This window comes from Pongo abelii, chromosome 22 (assembly GCF_028885655.2).
Source record: "Pongo abelii isolate AG06213 chromosome 22, NHGRI_mPonAbe1-v2.0_pri, whole genome shotgun sequence".
Lineage (NCBI taxonomy): Eukaryota > Metazoa > Chordata > Mammalia > Primates > Hominidae > Pongo > Pongo abelii.
The window spans coordinates 56511261-56536253 of record NC_072007.2 but is presented as its reverse complement, the minus strand read 5'-3'; the positions used below and the strand labels follow the sequence as shown (position 1 = coordinate 56536253).

General features: G+C 53.2%; 1 protein-coding gene across 2 annotated transcripts in view; it reads right to left on the bottom strand.

Moving 5' to 3' along the window:
- Positions 1-23813, bottom strand: part of COL6A2 (collagen type VI alpha 2 chain) — a 35729-nt gene extending 11916 nt beyond the window's left edge. For both annotated transcript variants that reach the window (XM_024239347.3, XM_024239346.3), the window contains exons 1-18: positions 23678-23813; positions 10326-10467; positions 9404-10002; positions 9157-9177; positions 7909-7974; positions 6106-6159; positions 5978-6022; positions 5628-5654; positions 5354-5380; positions 5217-5261; positions 4390-4443; positions 3930-3992; positions 3137-3199; positions 2703-2792; positions 1972-2034; positions 1279-1341; positions 625-687; positions 12-74 (exon numbers count right to left, since the gene is read on the bottom strand). In XM_024239347.3, coding sequence (XP_024095115.3) covers positions 12-74; positions 625-687; positions 1279-1341; positions 1972-2034; positions 2703-2792; positions 3137-3199; positions 3930-3992; positions 4390-4443; positions 5217-5261; positions 5354-5380; positions 5628-5654; positions 5978-6022; positions 6106-6159; positions 7909-7974; positions 9157-9177; positions 9404-10002; positions 10326-10440 — 1521 coding nt within the window. In that variant the 5' untranslated portion in view covers positions 10441-10467; positions 23678-23813. The remainder of the gene's footprint in view (positions 1-11; positions 75-624; positions 688-1278; positions 1342-1971; positions 2035-2702; positions 2793-3136; positions 3200-3929; positions 3993-4389; positions 4444-5216; positions 5262-5353; positions 5381-5627; positions 5655-5977; positions 6023-6105; positions 6160-7908; positions 7975-9156; positions 9178-9403; positions 10003-10325; positions 10468-23677) is intronic.
- Positions 23814-24993: the final 1180 nt, after the last annotated feature.

Sequence of the window (24993 nt, the reverse complement as noted above, 5' to 3'; positions counted from 1 at the left end):
AGGGCACGTACCTTGGGGCCTGGCTGTCCTGAGTCTCCACGGGGTCCTGCATCACCGGGGTCTCCCCGAGATCCCTGAGGGCAGGAGAGAAATTCAGAAGTCAGCACAGGCAGGGACTGGCCATGCCCAGGGGTCACCTGACATGCCCCGTCCAACCCTGACCACCAGGCCACATGGCCCCAGCTCCTCCTGCTGCCTGTGGGGGCCGTGGACCCGTCTTGAGGGTCCCAGCTCCTCCTCTCCCTGTGGCCCATCCAGGCCCTCAGGCCCACCGCCTTGCCCCTGACTCCCCAGTCTGGGTCCTTCAGGGCAGGATGGGGGGGCTGAGGGTGGGTATGAGGTACTTGGGGTCTAGGGGAGCAGGTCCTGGCTTCTAAGGCCAGGCTCTGCTGCCTGGGTTTGCTGTGGGGACAGTGGCTGGCTCCAGCCTGTCCCCACATGGACAGGGAGACCCAAGTGGTGCCACAAACAGGGCATGGACCGTGGGGTCAGAGGGCACCGGGGTCCCACCTCTAGCCGTGGGGTGAGAGGGCACAGGGGCCCCATCTGTAGCCATGGGGTCAGAGGGCACAGGGGCCCCACCTCTAGCCGTGGGGTCAGAGGGCACAGGTGTCCTCCACTGACCTGCTTTCCGGGCTCCCCAAGAGCTCCCTGGGGGCCTCTGGGTCCAGGCAAACCTCGGTCTCCCTGGAAGAAAGGGGAGGAGTTTGGGGTTCTCTTGACTGACAGTGGCACCCTGGAGACCCCAGTATCAATCCTGTGGACACTGCAGGGCCTTGGGGGTAAGACGGGTCTGGCCCCGGCCCCTGTGACGCTCCCGGAGGTTGTGGCTGCACTTGATCTTCAGCCCTGACCACACTGAGTGGAGTAGGCCGGGTTCTGGGTGTAGGCCCTGCCTAAGCACCCCTACCTTGGGTTGCAGCCCTCACCTGGGTCCCCTACTTTGGGGTGCAGCCCCTGCCTAGGCCCCCTTTACCTTGGGGTACAAGTCCCCCTTACCTTGGAGTACAGTCCCTGCCTGGGTCCCCTATCTTGGGGTGTAGTTCTCTGGCTCCCCACCTTGAGGTACAGCCCTCACCTGGGCCCCCCTTACCTTGGGGTGCAGCACCCACCTGGGTCCCCTACCTTGGGGTGCAGTTCCCCTCATCCCCTCTACCATGAGGTGCAGCTCCCTTCGGATCCCCTACCTAGGGGTGCAGCCACCCTCGGATCCCTTACCTTGGGGTGCAGCCCCCCTCGGGTCCCCTACCTTGGGGTGCAGCTCCCCTGCTCCCCTACCTTGGCTCCTTTGTTGCCAACCTCTCCAGCCAGGCCGCGGGGCCCCTCAGGGCCAGGATCCCCCTGTGGGAAGGGAAGGGAGGACCCATGGGTCTCAGCTGAGGCCTCTGGCCTGGGTCCCACGTGAGAGGTGGGTGTGGCCAGGGGTTGGGGAAGGGGGCCTGAGAGGAAGACCCCTGTCTGTCCAGGGGGACATGCAACAGTCGCCTGTTTCACCCACAGCTCCTTCCCGATGCCTGTAGCTGCCGCTCTGGGCATGGGGTCTCTCGGTCCCCCTAAGGCGACCCACACGTGGGTAGGACCTCGTTCAATTCCTGGGAGGAAGCCCCTTCACCTGATGTCAAGGGGAGCTGGTGGCCGGGGTTTTGCTGCACAGCCCTTCAGCATCACCCCTGGGGTCACGTGCCTGTGCCTCAGTGGACTGGGGGGGTGTGAGTGGTGCCTCAGTGGGCCGCGTGTGAGCGGTGCCTGCACAGCTGTGCGGGGTGTAACTGGGAGGGTGGTGGAGCTCCCTCAGCAGATAATGGGGTGTGGGGATCTCAGGGCTGTGTTCCCAGACTCTGCAGGGAGTGAACTCTGGAGGGTGAGGCCCTGGAGTTCTGTTGTTCTCCGGGAGGAATGGGGTTGGGGCCCTCATTAGCAGGGCCCATGGACACCAGTGAGACCCCGTGGCGCCTCCACACGAGGACTCACCTTCTCCCCCTTGGGGCCGTCGCTGCCTGGGCTGCCCTTGGTGCCGGGGTCTCCCCTGCGCCCCTGCAGAGAACAGGAGTGTGGGTGAGGGAGGGGGCTGAGTCCAGGCCCAGAGCCCCTGGAGGGTGGGGGCTGTGCTGGGTCTGATGTTCCTTCTCTACAAGAGGTCTGTGGCTTTGGGATCTGAGACCTCGATCCCCGGGCTCCTTCCCAACGGCCTCAGCCTGCGCCAGTGGCTCCACTGCCAGCCCTGGTCCCTTTGCTGGGTCGGTCCCGCCCATGCCGAGGATTTAGGAATGATCTGGGGAGGCTCCAGGTGGAGTTGGATGTCTGGTGAGTGGCGTTTTAGGTGATGGGCTGGGGCCCAGCGGGGACCTGGTGCCGTCCAGTCACTGTGGTCTCTCCCAGGCAGGCCCCGTGCTCACACAGAGTCCCCTTGCAGTGGTCAGCATTAGGACGGGCCCTGCTCAGCCCTCACAGGATGCCCTGGGCAGCTGGTGCTGGGTTTAGGGAACACCATGGAGGACCTGCCTGGGCCTTCCCTCTAAGTTCAGCCCCGGGGGGTCCTGTGGGGTGGTCTGGGTCCACTTCTTGGGAGGATGGGGGCCTGGCTGTGCCTTGCCAGCAGGGAGTCCTGCCTACAGCCCAAGTGCCCTTCCCCCACAGTCCTCCTCAAGCTTCAAGGAGGATGCCCAGAGCGGGGCCCTGAGGCAGGGGCGGGAGGGACTCACCGGCTCGCCTTTGGGTCCGCGGGGCCCGGGCCCGCCCTTGGCTCCTTTCACGCCAGGACTTCCTGGGGCTCCGTTGTTGCCTTGATACCCCTGAGGAAGGATGGGACAGCACAGTCACCCAGAGGCAGGGGCCCTGAGGCATGGTCACGCCTGTGTGGTGTGCGGTGTGGAGCCCCTACTGTCTTCCAGCGGAATCCGCTTGCCAGGCATGTGGGGGCCCTGCAGGCTGCCCTGGAGCTTGTTCAGCCTCGTGAGGAGGGCACAGGTCAGAGGGGCTGGTGGCTCAGGGCACATGGCCTGTCCTTCCTGTCCCTCCCCATGTCCCCAGAGCCCAATGGGGCACCATGGTGACAGCAGAGACGGTCACCAGCGTGACCGGGCATGGGCGTGAGTGTGGCCAGCTCAGCTGCAGGCGAAGAGACAGAAGGGCTCACCTTGCTTCCCTTGGCCCCGATTTCTCCCGGGGGCCCTCTGCGTCCTGGGCGGCCAGGGTCCCCCTGGAAGGGTTTGCAGAATCAGCCTCACATCTTTTGGCAGGGGAAGGGGGGTGCAGGATGCCCACTGGTGGGGCAGGACCCACGGTCGGGCTTGGGACTGCACCTCCCTGACGTCCGTAGGGCACCTGGGATGCCAGATGCTGGCTGGGGGCTGCTGGAACCTCCGTGCCAGCTGAGGGCAGAGTGTGTGTCATGGGCAGGACGCCCGTGCATCTGCATAGGGGACTCAGCCAGACTTGGGCTCGGGCTGAGGGAAGGTGGACAGAAAGTGGGAAGCCCTGGGTCCAAGTGCCAAGCTCCCAGAGAAAAGCCCTTGGGGATCCTGGGGCCGCCAGGGACGGGGCGACACTGCAGGCGGCCCAGGAGGGCAGAGACCCCGTGGTACCAACGTTCCCATGGGGAGCTCCAGGAGGTATGGGTGGGGCTCCCTGGGGCTCCACCTGGGAGGAGGTGGGTTTGTTGCTGAGGCCTAGGTGGGCAGTGGTGGCCGCCCAAGCCGGACGTGCAGCCCTGGTTAGAAGAAGCTGATGAAGCAACGGGCAGGGTATTCTCCACCACATCCCATGACCATTGGCTCCTCACTGACCAGTGTTTCAGGGAAGGCCCTCTCTGCTCAGCTTCTCAGCTGGGGCTGCCTCCAGGAGGCCCCTCTCGGCGGGGGCAGGGAGGCCCCTGGAAGCTGGTGACCCCGCCTGTCCTGGCCGGCCTGTACCTTGACAAGGCCACTTACCTTGCCGCCTTGGTCTCCTCTCTCCCCCGGACTCCCTGCTTCCCCCGGGTAACCGTCGGGGCCCTGAGAGAGGAGTGAGAGATGGAGCTCGGCACATGGCAGGTGAGGTTCTCCCCATGAGCCAGGGCCCAAGTGCTCCACTGTCCCAGCCCGGGAGGCACCTCCCACCCTCGCTGTGAGGCCCCAGGCTCAGTGACCGAGAGGCCAGGCCTGGATCTGCTGCTCAGGGAAATGGAGCTGTCCAGGACACCGAAGCTTGGGACGCATCAGGTTTCCAGGCCACGGGGATCCGCTAGGAGCTCCCAGGGGGAATTCCTCCGATGCGGCAGAACGCTGGGCTGGGGGTGCTGGGCTGCCGGGAGAACCCATGCTCCCACTGCAGCAGCAACTACCTTTCTGCCCAGTCAGGCACCCACACCCCCTGGGCCGAGGCTGAAGGAGGGGTGCAAACGACTCTTACCCGGTTTCCAGGGTCTCCCTTGCAGCCAGGAGGTCCGATGCGCCCCAGCTTGCCCTGAAGGAGAAGGGGGCAGGAGGAGTCTCAGGGCGGGGTTCTGGGGTCCATGTGTGCCAACGACCAAGACACAGCCCGCCCGGTTCTGCCCCTCAGGGCTGCAGCGCTCTCCTCCTGGCACACGGGTGCCCACATGAGGCCACGGCTGCTGTGGAGCTGTCTCCGGGGAGGCAGAGTGGCCGCTGTGCAGGAACAGGCCATCCCTGGCTGCCCCTCAGCCCAGGCTGCCTCCCAGAGGCCCTGAGGGCAGAGCTCCCTGGACACAGAGGATGTTCCCACGGGGAGTCCTGGAAGGAGTGGGTGGGGCTGTCGTGTGGTTCGACCTGGGAGGGGGTAGGCTTGTTGCTGGCTTCTGTGTGCAGCTGTGGAGCTGCCCCAAGCCGGGATGTGCAGCCCTGAATTAGATGCAGGCTGGTGAAGCCCTGGGTGGGGCAGTGGGATGTGGCGGGAGCTGGAGTTCGTGTGTGTGTGTGTGCACGTGTGTGTGCATGTGCATGTGTGTACTGTGCACGTGTTTGCGTGTATGTGTGTGCATGTGTGTGTGTGTACATTGCATGTATGTGTGTACTGTGCATATGTGTGTACGTGTGTGCATGTACATGTGTGCATGTGTACGTGTGTGTGCATGTGCATATGTGTGTACGTGTGTGTGTGCACGTGTATGCGTGTGTGCACACGTGTAAGCTGACAGATCAGGCTGGATCTGGGGGCTCTGCAGAGGCTGGGATGCCTCTGTGAGACCAGTCCAACTGCGAGCCTGAGGCTCCCTCTACCTTCTGTCCATCGGTCCCGTTCTTGCCAGCCAGGCCAGGGGCCCCCTGAAGAGAGAAGGAAGAGGGGACTCCATTAGCCCCGGTCCTTCTGCCCTGAGCAGCAGAAAGGAGGGGCTCTGCCCAACCAGCCAGCCTACCTTGCGACCGTCGGCTCCAAATTCACCCTGTGTAGGAGGAAAGCCGGCGCAGTGAGCTCCGTGCCTCAAAGCATTATGGGCACTGCTGCTTCGGGCGGGCAAAGCCCTTGGGCCAAACTCGAGGCCACAGGACCCCCCAGGAACCCCCAAAGCCACCACTGAGAAAAGACCAGGCCAGTGCCCCAGGAGCAGTGACAGGCTGCGGCGGACGCCGAGAGGTGGGTCTGGGCCAAGGCTGGCGCAGGTCTGAGGTCCGTCAGGGCAAGAGCCTCACCTTCTCTCCTTTGAAGCCAGGAACGCCCTGGGGGCAGGAGGAGAGAGGCGCATTAGCGAGGAGCTCTGCGGAGACACAGGCAGGGAAGGGCCGGCCCTGCAGGCTGAGGGGAGTGCTTGGTGGGCCACTGGCATCTGGTGTTCTCGACAAACAGTCTGCAGAGGAGGCGGAGCCCTGGGTTGGGCTGGAGGCTGGGTTTTGGGACGGCCATCAAGTTGTCGAGGCGCTTCTGTTCCTTGGTAACCGGGGGGAGGGTCATAGAGGCTGAGGCCGAGGCTGGGCTGGGGGGAGCCTGCCTGGCAGTGCTGGGGCCGCAGGGTGGAGCCAGGCCCCTGGTCGAGGTCACTTACCTTGGGTCCTGGGAATCCAATGGGGCCTTCGATGCCCGGGTCTCCCTGTGAAGGACAAAGCAGCAGTGTGAGCCCAGCCCTGGGGCGCTGGGCTGCAGGCGGGGCGGGCGTGGGGCAAGGACACTCACCTGTCTTCCCTTCTGGCCAGGCTCTCCCGGCTCACCCATGTTGCCCTTGGCACCCTAAAAGCAGACAACAGAGAAAAGAGTAAATCGAGGCAGGGTAGGGTGGGCGGTAGGCAGCTGGGGACCCTGCCACAATCCTTCTGACAGGTGACACAGCAGAGGTTACTGATTCCCCTGCCCAAGTGGAGAAGTCTTGGTGTCAGCTGCTCCCCAAGGGGCCAGCCTCTGTCAGACAAGGGTTTGCTTTGACCTATTTCTCCCAGCTCTGAGGGAAGCTTCCCACAAAGCCACCTGCAAAATGGAGCCAGAACAGCCCCTGGGGGTGGGGGTGCCTGGTCCGTGGGGGTCCCTTCTGCACCCAGTGGCTGTGACTGTGGCCAACACTGGGCTCTGATTCTCCAGCGATGCCTGGGTCACCGTCACTACAAAGATTAATTCCTTTATCTAAGTAACTTTAGACAGATCAGGACTTTAGAAAACCACATAAAGTTTACACTCTCTTGGAATTAAAATTTTAACCTATGACACAGAACTTTATTAAATAAATTCATCTATTTATTGGTATGCTCCCAATTTAAGTGCAAAGAGGAACAGAGGAAAGGGGAGGAATTAAGAGGTCAAAAGGAAGAAAAGGGAGGAAACTCAGGGCAGGGGATGAGGTGGGCAGAGGCTTCTGGAACATCACAGCTGTGCCCTGTCCTGGGCTCTGCTTGGCGCCTTGCCACCCCTCAAACTCTAACCACAGTGACCCCTGTGGCAGCTTCCAGTGGCCCCCCAACAGAACGGGTCACTGCAATGCTGTGTGCAGACAAGGCTGCCCCAAGTGGCAAATTCATTCCCAGCTGTGGTAGGGTAGGCATTGCCACCAGGACTGGAGAAAGTGCATCCAGATATCTACTGGTCTAGACAGCTGTTATCCAAATTTAGAAAAACACAAAGCTACTTAGCAATAACATCCTGTATGATGGTCAATTTCTTATCTCATCTCCTTAGAAGCTACTTTCTCCTCCTATGCCTTTCTTTATCATTTTTGACAGATGTGAATTATTGGAGTTTCACATACTCTGTTAGTGAGTTTTGGAAGGATTTTATTTTATGCACCTCTGTCAGGAAAATGCAGGGGACGTTCAGACCAGAAAATGCGGGGGACATTCAAACCAGGCTCCCTAAAACTACTTACTTAGTAAGCCACAAAAGAGGTTCCTTTATATTAATGAGCAATCATATTATTAACTGTAATGCATCTCACATTTTATTTACTTACTTGAATATGCTTGCTTACAAAAGTATTTTAATGGCATATCTTAATAATTTTTTACAAGCTTCTGCTTTTCTCAATGTACTATTTAAAAGGAATTAGACAAATACAGAATTTTAGTTTCTCCAGGGTCAGAAGTGTTGAGACAATTTGAGGTACAGGTAGCCTTAAATGTGGATTTCTTTTTTTTTTTTTTTGAGACAGAGTCTTGCTCTGTTGCCCAGGCTGGAGTGCAGTGGCGCGATCTCGGCTCACTGCAACCTCGGCTTCCCAGGTTCAAGCGATTCTCCTGCCTCAGCCTCCCAAGTAGCTGGGACTACAGGCGCATGCCACTACGCCCAGCTAATTTTTGTATTTTTAGTAGAGACAGGGTTTCACCGTGTTAGCCAGGATGGTCTCAATCTCCTGACATTGTGATCTACCCACCTCGGCCTCCCAAAGTGCTGGGATTACAGGTATGAGCCACCCCGCCCAGCCAAATGTGGATTTCAAAACAAATCAGGGGCTTCCCGGTAGCGCAGACCCTGCAGGCAATCTGGGCATCTTACCTTCTGTCCACGGTAGCCCTTGGGGCCAGGGGGCCCAGGGATTTCCAGGCAGCTCACCTTGTAGCACTGAAACAAGGAAGCAGAGACAGAAGGTTGCATGGGTGGGACACTCCTCAGGTGGCAGGGCAGGGTCTCAGAACATGTAGCCCATGACCCTCAGCAGGGGCCAAGGAGATGCTGAAATGCCCTGATAACCCGGGTGGGGTTGAGGGAGCAGACATGGGGTGCTGTGAGGCTCTGCCCCCATCAGGGACAAGCCAAAGAGTTTGGCTCTCGGTCAAGTGTTCTAGGCAAGTTTTAGAAAACCAAGGCTGGCTTAAGCCATGACAGAAAATACAAGGGAAGAAAGGCCGGGTGCAGCTCACGCCTGGAATCCCAACATTTTGGTAGACCAAGGCGGGGAGGACTGCTTGAGGCCAGGAGTTAGAGACCAGGCTGGGCAACATAGTGAGATCCCATCTCTTAAAAAAAAAAAAATATGAAAGCGATCCTCCCACCTCAGCCTCCCAAGTAGCTAGAACTACATGCGCACACCAGGTATGGTGGCAGGTGCCTGTAGTCCCAGCTACTTGGGAGGCTGAGGTGGGAGGATGGCTTGAGCCTCAGAGTTCAAGGCTGCAGTGAGCTGTGATCGTACCACTGCACTCCAGCCTAGGTGACAGAGAAAGACCCTGTCTCTAAAAAAACAAATATAAATGAATAAATTTTACAAAAGGACGGAAGAGCAAGGGGCATTGGTGAGGGAGGCACGATTTGTACACAGCAATGAAACCACTGTTTGTGAGCAGCGATTCTGAAGCAGGGCATGTTTTTGCAGGAAGCCTCATAGGGGAGATCTCAGACGCCTGCTCCCCTTCCTGAGAGCTGGAGCTGGGACACACAGGGAGGTGGGGATGTCATGGACCCCGATGATGTCAGTTCCTTCTCCCCCGACCTGCTGGGCTGGGCTTGGGCCTGGAGTCCAGGGTGGATGGATCCCGCCTGCCTGGAGGCCAGACCCTCGACCTCTCCTTGTAACACATGCTCTGTGCGTGACCCTAACGCTGACCCTCACGGGATCTAAACAGCCTAGCTTTGGCTGGGCGCCCTTTCTCCAGACTCCAAGGCCTCAGGTCCAACATGGAGCAGGTGGCTCCCTCTCCTCTCATCTGTTCCAGCCTGGAGGCGCCAGGAGTCGGCAGCCCGGCGCGGTCATCTCTGCTGGGTCAGCTGCCGGCCAGCACTGGCAGGAAGGGAAGCGCCACTCACCTCTCCGTAGGCTTCGTGTTTCTGCAGAAAAGACAGACGCGCTGGTTAGCTGTGCGCCTCCAGACCTGGGGCGGCCGCACCTCGAGTCTGGGTGGGGATGGAGGGACACCTGAGTGGCCCAGGCCCTGCCCGGAGCTTCCTCCTTCGGCCTCCGCACTCACAGAGGGGTAAAGTGAGGCCTGGAGTGGGTGGACGGCCCACTGTGGCCACCCCCGGCGAGTGGACGGTGCTCCCGCCAGCGGCTCACCATGACCTTGATGATGCGGTTGATGGTGTCCTGGTCGATCTCGGTGGAGTCGGGCAGCATGGTGGCGTAGTCGTTGCGGTAGAGCTCGTGCGGCGTGCTGGCGATGTCCCGCAGGCCCTGCTCCTTCAGGTTCTGGTTGGGGGCCACGGCGAAGAGCCGGATGCCCTCCTCGCGGGCCCGCTCGGCCTGCAGCTTGATGCCACCGCAGGGGCTGCCGGTGACGTGGCCGTCGGTGATGACCACGGCGAAGTGGACGGTGCCCTTGCTGCGGTCCTGCCGGATCTGCTCTGTCATGTTGGCCAGCGCGCAGTCGGTGAAGGTGCCACGGCGGAAGGAGCTGATGCCCTGCAGGTTCTTGATGAAGGAGGCGCGGTCGCTGCCCGGTGGGCTGAACACCTCCACCTGGTCGGAGAAGTGCAGGCCGCCGTAGCGCCAGCTCAGTGCCACCTGGTCCAGGTAGAACTCGTTCTGCAGCTGGCTGATGAACTGCGGCACGAACTGCTTCATGTGGAACAGCAGGATGTCCGTGGGGGACTGCATGGTGACGCTCTCCGAGGTGTCCAGCACGAAGTACACATGGATGGGGCAGTCGGTCTTCTCTGTGGGGCACAGGACCCTTCACGAGCCAGCCTCAGGAGGGACTGCTGTTAGAGCCCCGTTTCCTGGCCCCGTGCCTGTTTGTGGGTTTGACCTCACTGCCCCCCGAATGCCAGAGCCCCTGGCCCCTGACCCCTGGCACCTGGGCACTGGTCCCGACTGCCCCCCAAATGCCCAGAGCCCCTGGCCCCCGACCCCTGGCACCTGGGTACTGGTCCCAACTGTCCCCCAAATGCCCAGCGCCCCCGGCCCCCGACCCCTGGCACTGGTCCTGACTGTCCCCCGAATGCCCAGAGCCCCGCCCCCGGCCCCCGACCTCTGGCACCTGGGCAGTTGTTGTTTCTCTCGGTAGTGTCCGGCGAGATGACCTCCTGCTGCTGGGCCTGGATGGCCCCCAGGATTCCCCAGAGCAGGAGCACGGAGCAGGGGCCCTGGAGCATCTTGGCAGCACCTGTGGCCCTGAAGTCCTGCAACAGGGGGTGGGGGTCGCTCAGACACCCCCAGTGCCTCTCCCCTGGCAGGCGCACGCACAGCAGGTCAGCGGGATTGGGGGCACCGCCCTCAGTCTTCAAGGAAGCGGGGTCTGCGTCCAGCACACACCGTCACCAGCATCTGGACTGGGGGGGCTTGCGCCCTCTTGCCCCACCCTGGGTGGGGCCACAGATGTTTAGTGGGTGCCTCTGGGCTCAGTTTTGGGTGGGATTTGGATGGTTAAGGCCCTTCCATGCCCTCCAGGGCTGGGTGCAGTGGGCAGTTGTGCGCGTCAGCGCGGAAGGGAATGGAGCACCACTGTCTGGAGCCCCCCACTGCCTGGGGCTGCCCTGGAAGCAGCGCAGAGGGGAGGACGGGAGAAAGATCCCAGCTTCCCCAGACCGGCTCCCCTGCAGAGGCAGGCACTCTCTCTCCAGCCTGGCTCCATTCCCTTTAAACAGGACTTTGATAAGGAGGGAGGGAGGACTCTGTCAAGTGTGGGGACACAGCCGTCATTAGGCTGGCTTTCCGTTCTGTTGGGTGCCAGGACCCTGGAGCAAATGGATCCAGCCCTTGAACGTCCGTCCTCCCTGATGCCCTGTGGCTTGGCCTAAGCTCCAGCTCCAGGAGGCCATCAGGACAGGCTTCACTGTGCCTGCTGATTCTGCAGAGTGGGGCTGGAGGCACTGTGCCCGCTGACTCCGCAGAGTGGGGCTGGCAGCAGCCAGGCAGCTGGGAGAAAGGGGCACCGGGTCTGGTTCAGAGCACGCAGTTCCAGGGGTAATGCAGGGATCGGAGTGCCGCCCTGCCCTTAGTGCAGATGGGAGGAGTGTCCTAGCACCAGGACTAGGGGAGGTGCTGCCAGGAGAGGGCCCTGAAGGGTTGCTGTGATTCTGCAGTGTCTAGAGTGGATGAGATGACCCAGGCCAGACCTGCTCAGCCTGGGGCCCAGGGAGGAATGAAGTCCCTTCCCAAAGGTGCCAGCTCAGGTAGTTTGTGCGTGAGTTTCACAGCTTCAAGGACAAGCACTTCATGCTATTTAACTTGTTTTAGAACATAAAAAGATACACTTTTTCCCAATTCATTTTTAAATGTGGCGTAACCTGTGACCAAAACTTGATTAAAAAAAATCCCTGAAAGTAACTCTACAGATAAATATCACTATAAATATTACTGATGGCAGTGGCAGGCCATCTGGTGTGGCTGCTGCCATCACAACGGCTGCTCAGGGAGGGCCCAAGGAAGAGGCAGACAGGCCCCCAACCCCGCAGACTGCTTCCCTGGGGGCCACTGCCATGGGGCCGGGCCGGGTGGCGTGCTGGGTGAAGGGGAGCTCACGGCGGTGTTGCCCCTGCCTGGGATGCTGGCCCAGGTCTGGAGACCCCACCCCAGGCTGTGAGAGGACATAGTCAGGTGCCATGCTCCACGGAGCCAGCAGGAGCCAGGGATAAGTGGGATCCCTGCCCCTTGCAGGTTGGCGAGGTGGGAGTTCCCCAGGTACGACTGCCCAAGTCGTGGCTGTGGATCTGGGCCTTCTGCTCCATGGAGCAGGCAGGAGCCCGCCCCCACTCCTGGTGCAGTTGCAGCTGCCCAAACTGGGGCTGCTGACCCAGGCGTCGCTGCACTCTTGGGGAGCCAGGAAGGCCCCTCTTTCCCTTGGAGGCCTGGAGGTGCCTGTTCCCGCTGCCCAGCTTCTTCCTGCTCCCAGCACCCACTCGTCTCAGAGCAGAGTTGGGGCTGAGACCGGGCACTGTCACAGCCTGGCCGGGTGTGTGCGTGCTTGTGGCAGTGCTGACATGCCAGCCACCTGCTGCCTTGGCCCCCTCCAGATTGTGGGCACTGAGAAGTGCAGGAGGGGAAGCTTGGGGGGTGCTGAGGGCGGCTGGGCACAGGCACAGGTGCCCCTTGGTACCAGCAGCCTGGGCACCATGGATGGCTGCAGGAGGCAGATAGGCTCCTGGGCAGAAGAGGGTGGGTCCCCAGTGAAGCCCCACCTTCAGGCTGAGGCAGGCCTGAAGCCTGGGGGCCAGGCTGCCCATCCTATGGACCAGAGGGGAACTCAAGGTGCTTTTTTTCTGGGCCCGCACATGGCTGCACATGGACCAATCAGCATGCACTTCCCCCCTCTGAGGTCTATAAAAGTCCCAGGCTCAGTCAGAGCAGGGCAGAGCATGGCACGACCAGCTGCAGAGAGGAGCTATCCTCTCCAGGGCTTTGTCTCTGCTGAGAGCTGAACACTAGTTGAGATGCCGTTTGCAGAGAGGAGACACGCTCTCGAGGGCCTCCTCTCTGCTAAGAGCTGCAGAGACAATGGGACGACCTGCGTGCAGAGAGAAGCCACCCACTCCAGGGCCTTCTCTCTGCTGAGAGCTGAACGTTCGACAAGACAACATGCCTACAGAGAGGGGCTGCCCCCTGCGGGTCTCCTGTGAGCTGTCCTAACACTCAATAAAGCTTCTCTGTCTTGCTCACCTCCACTTGTCTGTGTACCTCATTCTTCCTGGACACAGGACAAGAACTTGGGCATAGGCGCCACTGGCCATAGAGGTTTCAGGCCAGAAAAGTGACGCTCTAAAAATCCCATAACATTATCACAAAAATTCTAGCTAATATTAAAAACTAAAACCCATATTAAGGACTACTATACCAGAACTATAATATGAAGTTAAAGTACAGTGATGCCACAAACACTAGGGAATACGTTAATGTAAGTCACATTAACATAAAATGGGAAAAATATGCAATTGCTTCAATAGATCCCTGAAACATCAATTTCTAACTGAGAAACAACAACAGCCAGACAAGGTAAAACCTAGTAAGAAATTTAGGAGTAGAATTAACACTATAAAGGACATACATTTCAAATCAACAGCTCACATCATGTTTTACACAAAAAGCTAAAATAGTGGTTCTTATCTTTGTGGTCAGGGACACTTAAGAGTCTACACAATTTCACCTTACACAAATGCATAGATGCTCATATACAGAAATCATGTCCAGGAATTCGGGGATTCCATTCGCAGATCTAACCCTGGGTTAAAAACGCCTGCGTTAGAAGAATGCTTACTACGTACAAAAAAAATGGGGTGGGGGCAAACAGTGCAGACCTTACGCTACTATTCAGTGTTGTGTTGGAAGCCAATGCAATAAGACAGTAAAAATAAACAAAGTATAACTGTTGGAAAAGAAGAGACAAAACTGTCCTTATTAAAGATAGGATTGTCCACTCAGAAAATCAACTGAACAAAGTTTTTTTAAAAAAGAGAAAAAGGTATATATAGAGAGAGAGAGAGAGAGAAAGAAAGAGAGAGAAAGCAGGGGAGATTAGGGAGAGAGAATTTAGTGAGCCACTTAGAAAAATATATCATTGATGAAAAGAGTCAAACTCTGTAAAATATTTTAAGAGATTCATTCTGAGCCAAATATGAGTGGCCATGACCCATGACACAGCCCTTAGGAGGTCCTGAGAACATGTACCCAAGGTGGCTGGGGTTCAGCTTGGTTTTATTCATTTTAGGGAGGCATGAGACATCAATCAAATACATTTAAGAAATACATTGGTTTAATCCAGAAAGGTGGGAAAATTCAAAGTGGGGAGGGATGGCTTCCAGACTATAGGTAAATTTAAGCATTTTCTGGTTGACAATTGGTTGAGTTTGTCTAAAGACCTGGGATCATAGAAAGGAAATGCTCAGGTTAAGATAAAAGACTGTGGAGACCAAGGTTCTTCTGAAGTCTCATAGTGGCTGCCCTTAGAGACAATCAATGATAAGTGTTTCCTATTTAGACCTTTAAAAGCTGCTAGACTCTTGGTCAATCTCTTCAGGATTGGGAGGGCCTGGAAGAAAAAGATCTAGCTATGTTAATAGAGATTCTTTACAGATGCAAATTTTCCCCAATAAAGGACAGCTTTGCAGGGCCATTTCAAAATGTGGCAAAGAAACATGTTTTGGGGTAAAATATTTTTATTTTCTTCTTGGTCGTGTAGTGAGTGTCACACCAGAGTCAGATTGGAAAGTAAGTCACGGCATATTGGGTTAGATAAAACCATCTGATGAGAATTTATGGTTTGTAGGGCATGACTCCCCAGACTCCTTAGATAGGAATATAGGCAAGATAAAAAAATCAGAGCTTAGTCCTCAATATACAAAAAGTTATTGATTTTCTTCTATCAGTGACAAACAGTTAGAACATGTTGCAGAAAAATGCTATTTACACTAGTAAGAAAAACAACATAAACCCAAGGAATTAACTGAATAAAAATGTGCAGGACTTATGAAAAAAACTCAAAAAAATTTTTGAGAAATATATTGGAAAGACAAGCCTTGTTTTTGGATGAGAAATCATCCCACTATCTTAAACTGATTTAAAAATATCAGTTATTTCTAACTGAATCTATAATAGAATGCAATTTTAATTAAAATTTCCAAGAAAATTTTTTGCATTTTTGTAGATAGGAGTTTGCAAAATGAATCCAAGTTTCGCTTGGTAGAAAAAGCAAGAGGAGTTGAGCAAAATAAAAAATAGAGTGATGAGAAAGCTTGTGCTATCAAATGAAACAATAAAATTACAGTTTTGGTTTTGGTGCTGGAACAGGCCAACAGTCCACACAATCATGGGCATAACAACACACGAGAACTTAGGCTATGACACGTTGGCCTTTCAGAGTGGTGGAAGCAGGCTGGGATGAGGGCTCACTCTGTGACTAGAAATAAAGGTACTACCTCACATGGTGCTCCCAAATAAACTCCAGGAAAAGTAAGTATCTGAGTGCAAAACAGGAACCAAAAAGTCTTTGAAGAAAACAGAATGTACAAAATGTCAATGAAAAATCTATAATAAATGTGTACCAGATACTGTCCTATATCCCTTCATTCAACATTCACAATTGGACCTATGGCCTTGGACATAGGTACTATTACCATCCCCACTCCAACAGATGAGGAAACCAAGGCCCAGTGAGGTAACTTGCCCAGGGCACTCAGCTAATAGCTGAGGTCTGAAGCCTGGCAGTGTGGGCTTAAGTCTGCCCTCTTGATACTGAGCTCCCACATATGACCATCATTACAACAAAAGCAATATGAGCAGACTGGAAGCAGACTGAGAGCCAGCAACAATCTTCCCAATGTAAGATATAAATATTTTGATGGACTGTTATTAGATGCATAAATATTTATAATTACTATATCTTGCTGTATGGAGCCTTTTATTAATATATGATGTCCTTCTTTCCCTCCTGTAACCTTTTTTGATTTAAAGCCTATCTTGTCTGGTATTAGTATAGCCACTCTTGCTCTCTTGGTTACTATTTGTGTGGCATGTCATTGCCCATCCTTTCACCGTCAATCTATTTGTGTTTCTGGATCTAAAGTGCATCTGTTGTAGAGAGCATATAGTTGGATTTGGCTTTCTAAATCCATTTTGCCAATCTCTGTCTTTTAACAGAGTTTGGAGAGTTTAATCCATTTACATCTAAAGTAATTACTGATAAAGAGGGAATTCTTTCATTTTGCATTTGTTTTCTGTATATCTTATGGATTTTTTTGTCCTTAATTTCCAGTATTACTGTCTTCTTTTGTGTTTAATTAATTTTTTTGATGGTGAAACATTTAAATCCCTTTCTCATTCCCTTTTGTATTTATTCTTTAGTTATTTTCTTTGTTGTTACCATGGGGATTGCATTTAACATCCTAAAATTATAACAGTCTAAATTGAATTTACACCAGTTTAGCTTCAATGGCATAAACAAAACTCTGCTCCCTGAATGGCTCTGTCTCCAACTCTTTTAGTTATTGATGTCACAAAATTACACCTTTATATATTATGTGTCCAAAAGCATAATGTTATTTTTAAATCATTAGTCTCTTAAATTATGTAGAAAACAAAAAGTAGCATTACACACCATTGTTACAGCAATACTAGCTTTTATAATTGTCTATATATTTACCTTTACTGAGATATTTATTTATTTATTTATTTATTTATTATTTTGAGATAAGGTCTTGCTCTGTTGCCCAGGCTGGAGTGCAGTGGTGTGGTGATAGCTCACTGCAGCTTCAACCTCCCAGGCCCAAGCGATTCTCTCACCTCAGCCTCCCAAGTAGTTGGGACCACAGGTGTGCACCACCATGCTTGGTCAATTTTTAAAATTATTTTTATTTTATAGAGATAGGGTCTCTCTATATTGCTCAGGCTGGTCTTGAACTCCTGGGCTCAAGTTATCCTCCTGCCTCGGCCTCCCAAAGTGATGGGGTTACAAGCATGAGCCACTATGCCTGGCTGAGATCTTTATTTCTTCACTTGAGTTACTGTCTATCATCCTTTATTTCAACCTGCAGGACTCCCTTTGGCATTTCCTATAGGGCAGGTCTAGTGGTAATGAACACTCTCAGCTTTTGTTGATCTAAGAATGTCTTAATTTCTCCCTTACTTTTAAAGGACAGTTTTGCTGGATGTGGGCTTCTTGGTAGACAGTTTTTATTTTTTTAGCACTTTGGATATATTGGCCCACTGCCTTGTGGCCTTCAAAGTTTCTGATCAGAAATCTGCTAATAGTTTTATTGAGGATTCCTTACATGTGATGAATTATTCTCTCTTGCTGTTTTCAAAATCTTTGTCTTTGGGTTTTGACAGTTTGATTAGAATGTTTCAGTGTGGGTCTCTTTGAGTTCATCCTGCTTGGAGTCTTTTGGGCTTCTTGGATGGTTATATTCATGTCATTCATCATATTTTAGAAGTTTTCAGCCATTATTTCTTCAGATAGTCTCCCCCCTTTGCTCTCTCTTCTTCTGGGGCTCCTACAATGTTTATGTTGGTTTGCTTGATGGTATCCCACAGACCCCTTAGGCTCTGTTCACCTTTCTTCAATCTTTTTATTTCTGCTCCTCAGACTCAATAACTTCCATTGTCGTATCTTCAAGTTCCCTGATTCTTTATTCTGCCTGCTGAAATCTGCCTTTGCATTTCTCTAGTGAATTTTAAATTTCAGTTATTGTACTTTTCAGCTCCAGAATTTCCTTTTGGTTTCTTTTTAAAATTTCTAGCTTTTTATTGCTATTTTCATTTGTTCCTACATTGTTTTTTTGACTTTCTCCACATTTTCCCTTAGTTATTTGAGTATCTTTAAGATAGTTCTTTCAAAGCCTTTGTCTAGTAGATCTACCACCAAGTCTTTTTCAGTGACAGCTTCTGTTGGTTTATTTTTTTTTCCTTTGAAATAGGAAAGTTTCTTTGTATGTCTTGTGAAATCGAAATCTCTTTCTTCCCCAGAGTTTGCTGGTTTTTCTTGTTTTTATAATTTTGATTGTCGCTGTCTCTGTGCTAAGGATCAGCATAAAGTATAAACTTAAGGTCTCTCTAGGTCTTTTCTGAGCCCATGACCTCCCCTGAGAATGTGCAATGACTTTTTAATTTTCTCCACATATATGGTTGCTTTTGAATGTGCTAGTCTTCAATGTCTACCTCTCAAAAGAGGAAAAAGAGAAAAATGAAGGGAGAAAAGGGTGCCAGCCCTTTAAATCTCCTGGAAGTCACTTCAACCAGAGGGAGAAGGACTTGCAATGATGGCGGTAGTTGCAACAACAATGTCTGTGTCAATAGATTTTGAAAGATCTACATCATACAAGATATCTTTTCAGACCACAAAGGAGTAAAGTTAAAAATCAGCAACAAGGACATTTAAAAAATCATGAAATTAAACAACACCCTGTTAAATAACCAAGGATCAGAGAAGAAATCACAAGGGAAATTATAAAATACTTAGAGATGAGTGGAAATGAAAACACAAATTTAAAAACTTGTTCGACAGTGAAAGCAGTGCTAAGGGGGAAACTGATGGCTATACATGCTTATATTAAAAAAGAAAGGTCTCAAACAGGAACTTAACCTTACAATGTAAGGAACTAGAAAAAGAACAAGCTAGCAGAAAGAAGGAAAAAATAAAGATCAGAGCAAAGATAAACAAAATGGAGAATAGACAGATAATAGAGAAAATCAATGACAACAAAAGTTGGTTCTTTGAAAAGATAACAGAATTGACCAGCCTTAAGCTAGATTCTAGACTAAGAAAAAAAGAAGAAACTCAAATTACTAAAATTATAAGTGAAAGTGGCAACATTGCTAATTCTACAGAAATAAAAAAGATTATAAGAGTGTACTATAAGCAACTATATGTCAACCATCTGAATAACACAGATGGAATGGAAAAATTTCCAGACAGACAAAACCTATCAAGACAAAATCAAATCATGAAGAAATAGAAAATCTGAATAGACATAACTAGTAAGGAGATTGAATCAATACTCAAAAATCTCCTGACAAAGAACCTCTGGATCTGATGGCTGCACTGGTGAATTCTACCAAACACATAAAGAACCAACACCAAACCCTCTCAAAATTTTCAAAAAACTTGAAGAGAAGGGAACACTATTTAACTCATTCTTACAAGGCCAGCATTACTCTGATACCAATACCAGACAAAGATATTGCAAGAGAAGAAAACTACAATCCAGTCTTTCTTATGAACATTGATGCAAAAATCCTAAACAAAATACTATTAATAGTAAACTAAATTTGGTATAATTTGATGCAATTAAATGGAATTTAATGAATTGACCAAGTAGGATTTATTTCTGGAGTGCAAGGATAGTTCAACATACAAAAAAAAAATTAATCAATGTAATACACATTAACAGAATGAAGGAGGAAAAAAAACTCACACATGATCATTGCAGTTGATGCAGAGAAAGCACATGACAAAATTCAATACCCTTTCACGATAAAAACACTCAACATATTAGGAATAGAAGGAAACTACCTTAACATAATAAAAGCCATATTATATGAAAAAGCCACAGCGAACATCATACTCAGTGGTGAAAGACTGAAAGCTTTTCCTCTAAGGTCAGAAATAAAGGAAAGATGCCTGCTTTCACTACTTCTATTTAACACTGTACTGGAAGTTCTAACCAGAGCAATTGGGTAAGAAAAAGAAATAAAAGGCATTCAAATTGGAAAGAAATAAGTAAATTATCTCTGATCACTGATGATATGATCTTGTATGTAGAAAACCCTAAAAATTCCACAAAAACTGTTACAACTAATAAACAAATTCAGCAAAATAGCAGAATACATAGTCAACACATAAAAATCAGTTGTATTTCTATTCACTAACAATGAACAATCCAAAGGAAATTAAGAAAACAATTCTATTTACTATAGTATCAAAAATAATAAAATACTTAAAAATTGACTTAGGAGGTGAAAGACCTGTACAATGAAAACTACACAACATTTCTGAAAGAAATTGAAGAGGACATTTAAAAAAGACATTCATGTTCATAGATTGGAAGACTTACTATATTAAGATGTCAATACTACCCAAATTGATCTAGAGGTTTAATGTAATCCCTATAAAAATCCCAGTGATTGTTTCTTTTTTCAGAAATAGTGAATAAATCCTAAAATTTAGATGGAATCTCAAGGGACCTCGAATAGCCAAAAAAAAAAAAAAAAAAAAAAAATCGTGAAAGAAAAGAACAAAGCTAGGGGACTCACATGTCCTAATTTCAAAACTTACTACAAAGCTGCAGTCATCAACAGTGTGGCACTGGCATAAAGACAGACATACAGACCAATGGAATAAAATAGTCTAGAAAGAAACCCTTGCATATATGACTTTCAATCAGGCTGTCAAGACCATTTGATAAAGACAGTCTTTTCAACAAACGGTGCGGAGACAACTAGATATCCACATGCAAAAGAATGAAGTTAGACCCTTACCTAATACCATATACAAAAGTTAACTCAAAATGGATCCATGTCCCCAGATCTTTAGGTTTTAAGACCTAAAACTTTAAAACCCTTGGAAGAAAACATGAGGTAACACTTTCATGACATGGGACTGAGCGATGATTTCTTGGGTATGACAATAAGAAAAAATAGATAAATCAGATTACACCAAAATTTAAAAACATTTTTTGCATCTATCTAGTGAAAGGACATCATCAACAGAGTAAAAAGACAACCCAGAGAATGAGAGAAAATATCTGTAAACTGTGTATCTAATAAGGGATTAATATCCAGAATATATAGAGAACTCCTAAAATTCAACAACAACAGTGAACAATCAACCTGATTCAAAAATAGGTCAAGGACTTAAACAGATATTTCTCCCAAGAGATATACAAATGGCCAACAAGCACATGAAAACATGCTCAACGTCACTAATCATGAGGGAAATGCAAGTCAAAACCACAATGAGATACCACCTCACACCCATTAGGATGGTTAACATTTAAAAAAACCAAGCAAACCTAGAAAATGACACCTGTTGGTGCAGATGTGGAGAAACTGGACCCTTGTGCACTGTTGGCGGGAAAGCAAAATGGTGCAGCGACCGTGGGAAACAGTGAGGCAATTAATTCCTCAAAAAAAATGAAAAAATCAAATGATCCACAATTCCACTTCTGGGAACATACTCAAAAGAAGTGAAAGCGGGATCTCGAAGAGGTATCTGTGTGGTGTGTTCATGGCCACATCATTCACAGTAGCTCAAACGTGGAAGCAACACAAGTGTCCAGCAACAGATGAATGGGTAAACAAAATGGAGGACATGCATGCAGTGGAACATTGCTCAGCCTTACAAGGGAAGGGAATGCTGACATGTTACAGTATGGATGAATCTGGAGGACATTAAGCCACGTGAAATAAGCCAGTCACAAAAGGAGACGTTTCATACGATTTCACTCATATGAGTCACCTAAGTGGCCAAATTCCTGGAAACATAAAGTAGGATGGTGGCTGCCAGGGGATGAGGGAAGGGGTGACGCGAGTTGGTGCTCCAGGGGCTTCAGTTTGACAAGAGGAAAAGAGTTCCGGAGATGGACCTTGGTGATGGCTACACAGCACTATGAATGTACTTACTGTCGCTGAACTAGCTGCATACTTAAAAATGGTTAAGACAATACATTTTATATTGTATACTACAATAAAAAATTCGGGAAAATAAAGCTTTTTCAAATCAATAAAAAAAAGAAAAAAACCCCCAAACACCCCAAACAAACAAACAAACAAACGCATCCATGGCCTGGGCAACATACTGAGACCCCGTCTCTTAAAAGAAAATTAGCTGGGCACAGTGGTGCATGCCTGTAGTCCCCGCTACTGGGAGGCTGAGGTGGACGCTCGCTTGAGCCAGGGATGTGCAGGTTGCAGTGAGCAGTGATAGCACCACCACACTCCAGCCTGGGTGACAGAGCGAGACCCTGTCTCAAAAAACAAACAAACAAACAAACAAAAACCAAAAAAAAACCCAAAAAGCGAACATCCATTAGGAACACAAGGACATCACAACCAGGCAATGCACATCACTACACACGGTCAGTGATCAAACAGCCCAAATAGCCTTGTACTGCACAAAAACCAAAGACGCAGAACAAATCCCAACAAGGCATCATTCCTCATCTATAAAATGAGCAAAAAATAATAAAAATAAAAAAAAGACGGTGCTCCTATCCATTGTGGAGACAAGTTCCCCGCCACTTCTGGGATGGGCATCTGAGGTTTCTGACCTCTGGACCCAGACGCCGCCCTTCTAAGAGCAGGCGCCCTGTGAGCTGGGATTCCCACCGCCCCTGCCCATTACAGCCTCCACTGCAGGCCAGGAAGGGCCGCTGGGCGGGGCTGGATGTTCGGATCCTGGGCGGACCTGGGCAGCCCCGTCCCAGCCAGTGCCCCGCAGGCTGGGTAGGGCCCCTTCCATGAGCAGCACCAGGACCCCTGCTTGTGGCGGGTGAGCCCCGGATCAGGCGCCCGACTTTGCATAAACGTGAAATAGGCCACAGGAGGCAGCAACTCAACGTGCAGGGCCGCGTTTAAGAGAAAACATCTCACTGGGCCTTTCTTTCCTTTTTTTTTTTTTTTTTTTTTGAGACAGTCTCGCTCCCTCGCCCAGGTGCGGTGGCGCGATCTCAGCTCACTGCAACCTCCGCCTCCCAGGTTCAAGTGATTTTCTCCTGCCTCAGCCTCCCGAGTAGCTGGGATTACAGGTGCCTGCCACCACGCCTGGCTAATTTTGTTTTGTATTTTTAGTAGAGACGGGGTTTCACCCTGTTGGCCGGGCTGGTCTCGAACTCCTGACCTCAGGTGATCTGCCCACCCTGGCCTCCCCAAGTGTTGGGATTACAGGCGTGAGCCACCGTGCCCGGTCTGGCCTTTCTTAAAATAATCACCAGAGTCGAAGTGCAAGGGGGCCTCCAAGCCAGAGCTGTGTTATCGCAAGAACAGGGAGCTCCGCGGATCGCAGGCCCCTCCTTTCTGGGTACCGACCCCAAAGGGAAGGTCCCTTCTCCAGGGGCGCCTGGGGCGCGGGCAGCGGGGTCCTGCTGGCACAGCCCGGATGGGCACCGCTCGCCCGCACACCCGCGGCTCCACAGAGGGCCGATCCGTGTGGTTGCCAGCGGTGGAGACCCAGGCCCAGCGGGTCCACCGGCGCCCCCCGCGGAGTCCCAGGGCGGGTGTGGGCGGCCCGGCAGGGCTGGGGGTCGCTGTCGGCCCGGGTCCCGCCGCCCCGTGGCGCCGCCTCCGTCTGCAGCTTCTCCCGGGCCCGGCGGGGGCCTCGTGGGCTCCAGGCCGGGAGGGGCGCAGCGATGGGGCGTCGGGGCCACCCGCGTCCCCTCCCCGCCCTGTCCCGCCCTCGGGCACCGAAAGCCCCTCCTCCCCCCGCCCCGCCGCCCCTTCCGTCCGGCCCGGGGGGAGGCCCTGCGCCCCCGGAGGTCCCAGCCGGCCGGGGCGTCTTCCCCGCGGGCCGGAGCCGGACCCGAGCCGCTCGCAGGTGCGGGGCCCGGCGGGGCGTGCGGTGCCGGGGTCGTCTCGGGAGCGGGGGTCCCAGCACGGAGCTCGGGCGCAGAGAGGGACCCCCCCACCCCGCCCGGGCCGGCTCCGCCCCAGAGGAGGCCGCGGGGAGGTGGCCCCAAGTCGCGCGCCCGAGGGTCGGACCCTGAGACGCGGAGCCACAGGGACAGGCGCGGCCCCCGCCCCGCGAGGAGGAGCCCCGAACCCCCGAGCCCCCGCGCCGTCCCTGGGGCTGGCGTCCCCCTTCCCGGGGCCCGAGGGACGGAGCCGCCGCCGCCGCCGCCTTCCCAGGACTCGGGGTCACCCCCCGCGGGCCGAGCGGCTTCCAGGGTGCGGGGTCCGGGAGGCGCTCACCTGGTCCCGAGGAGGCTCCGGTCCCGACGGCCCGAGGCGCGGGCGCCGAGGAAGCAGCAGGGAGGGAAGCGCGGCCGGGGCCGCCCCCTTTATACCCCGCCCCGCCTGCCCGACCCGACCCGCCACCAGGAAGCGCTGCGGCCCCGCGGATGGGAGGAGGGGGCCGGGCGGACGGGAGGGGGATGGGAGGGAAGCGGGGACCCTCGAGGGCGGGAGGCAGGAGGAGGTGGCGAGGGTGGGGACCCCCCTGCAGCCCGGGCCGAGCGCCCCGCCATCCCCTGCCCGCTGCTGCTCGGACTTCACGTCCCGGGCCCGGCCGCCCGTCGCCCCCGCCCCATTTCCCGGACGGCCTGGCTTGGGCTGTGTCCGCCTCCGGGGCCCTGGGTGTTGGGGGCCGCGCCCCGCACGCAGGGCCGACGGGGGCCCTGGGACTCGCCCCTTGGTAGGAGCTGCCCTGGGGGGTGCAGGGTTCCCCCCATCAGTCCCCCAACCCTTCCGTACCCCGTGTCCCGTGTCCCGCTTGCTCAGGCCTCCTGCGAGAGGCCCCGGGGCAGGAGCTCCTGCAGAAACTGCCGCTTCTGGGGCCTGAGGGTGGGGAGCCGGGATGGCAGGGACAGCAGAGCCTGGGCATGCGGCGAGCCACCCCTGCCACCCTTTCCCGCTGGAAACCACAGGTGGGCTTAGTGCTGGGCCCTGGGACCACCGTGAGGTCCCTACCTGAGCCCAGCGGGGACAGAGTGACAGGGGTCCCCACTCCCCACCCTGGCTACAGCCCCCCAGCCAGGGCCAGGGTTCCTCCTTGAGGTGAGGCGCAGGCGGGGTTGGGGAGAGGTCCCTGGGCTCTGGGGCAGGGCCCCCTTCAGAGCTGTCCTGGAACGGGGCAGAGCAGCTGGGGGCGAGGCCGTTCTCCGGATGAGCAGGTTTGCAAATGGCTGCTTTAGCCCCTTCCCCAGAGAAGAGAGTCCCTGAGCTACCTGGTGGCCCTTGCCCCAGGAGGCGGCCCCCTGTGTGGTGTCCTTTGGTCTTCAGGGCCTTCTCTCTCTGCCCCTTGAGGCCAGGCCCTCTCTCTGCATCTTCACCCCCTCTCCTGGTGGATGGTAGGGTGGCCGGGGCGGGGGTCTGTGGAGGTGTGTTGTGTTCCCAGTCTGCCCAGGTGGTGGAACTTCCTAGTGTAAGGAAGGGAAAGCCACCATGGCAGCTGTCCACCAGGATGCCCGGGAACTTGTCCCCAAATGCTCCTGCCTGCTGTCCACAGGTCCTGCAAGGTCCACCCTGGCCCCAGCCTGGGAGCCAATGCCCTCCCATCTGTCCTGGTT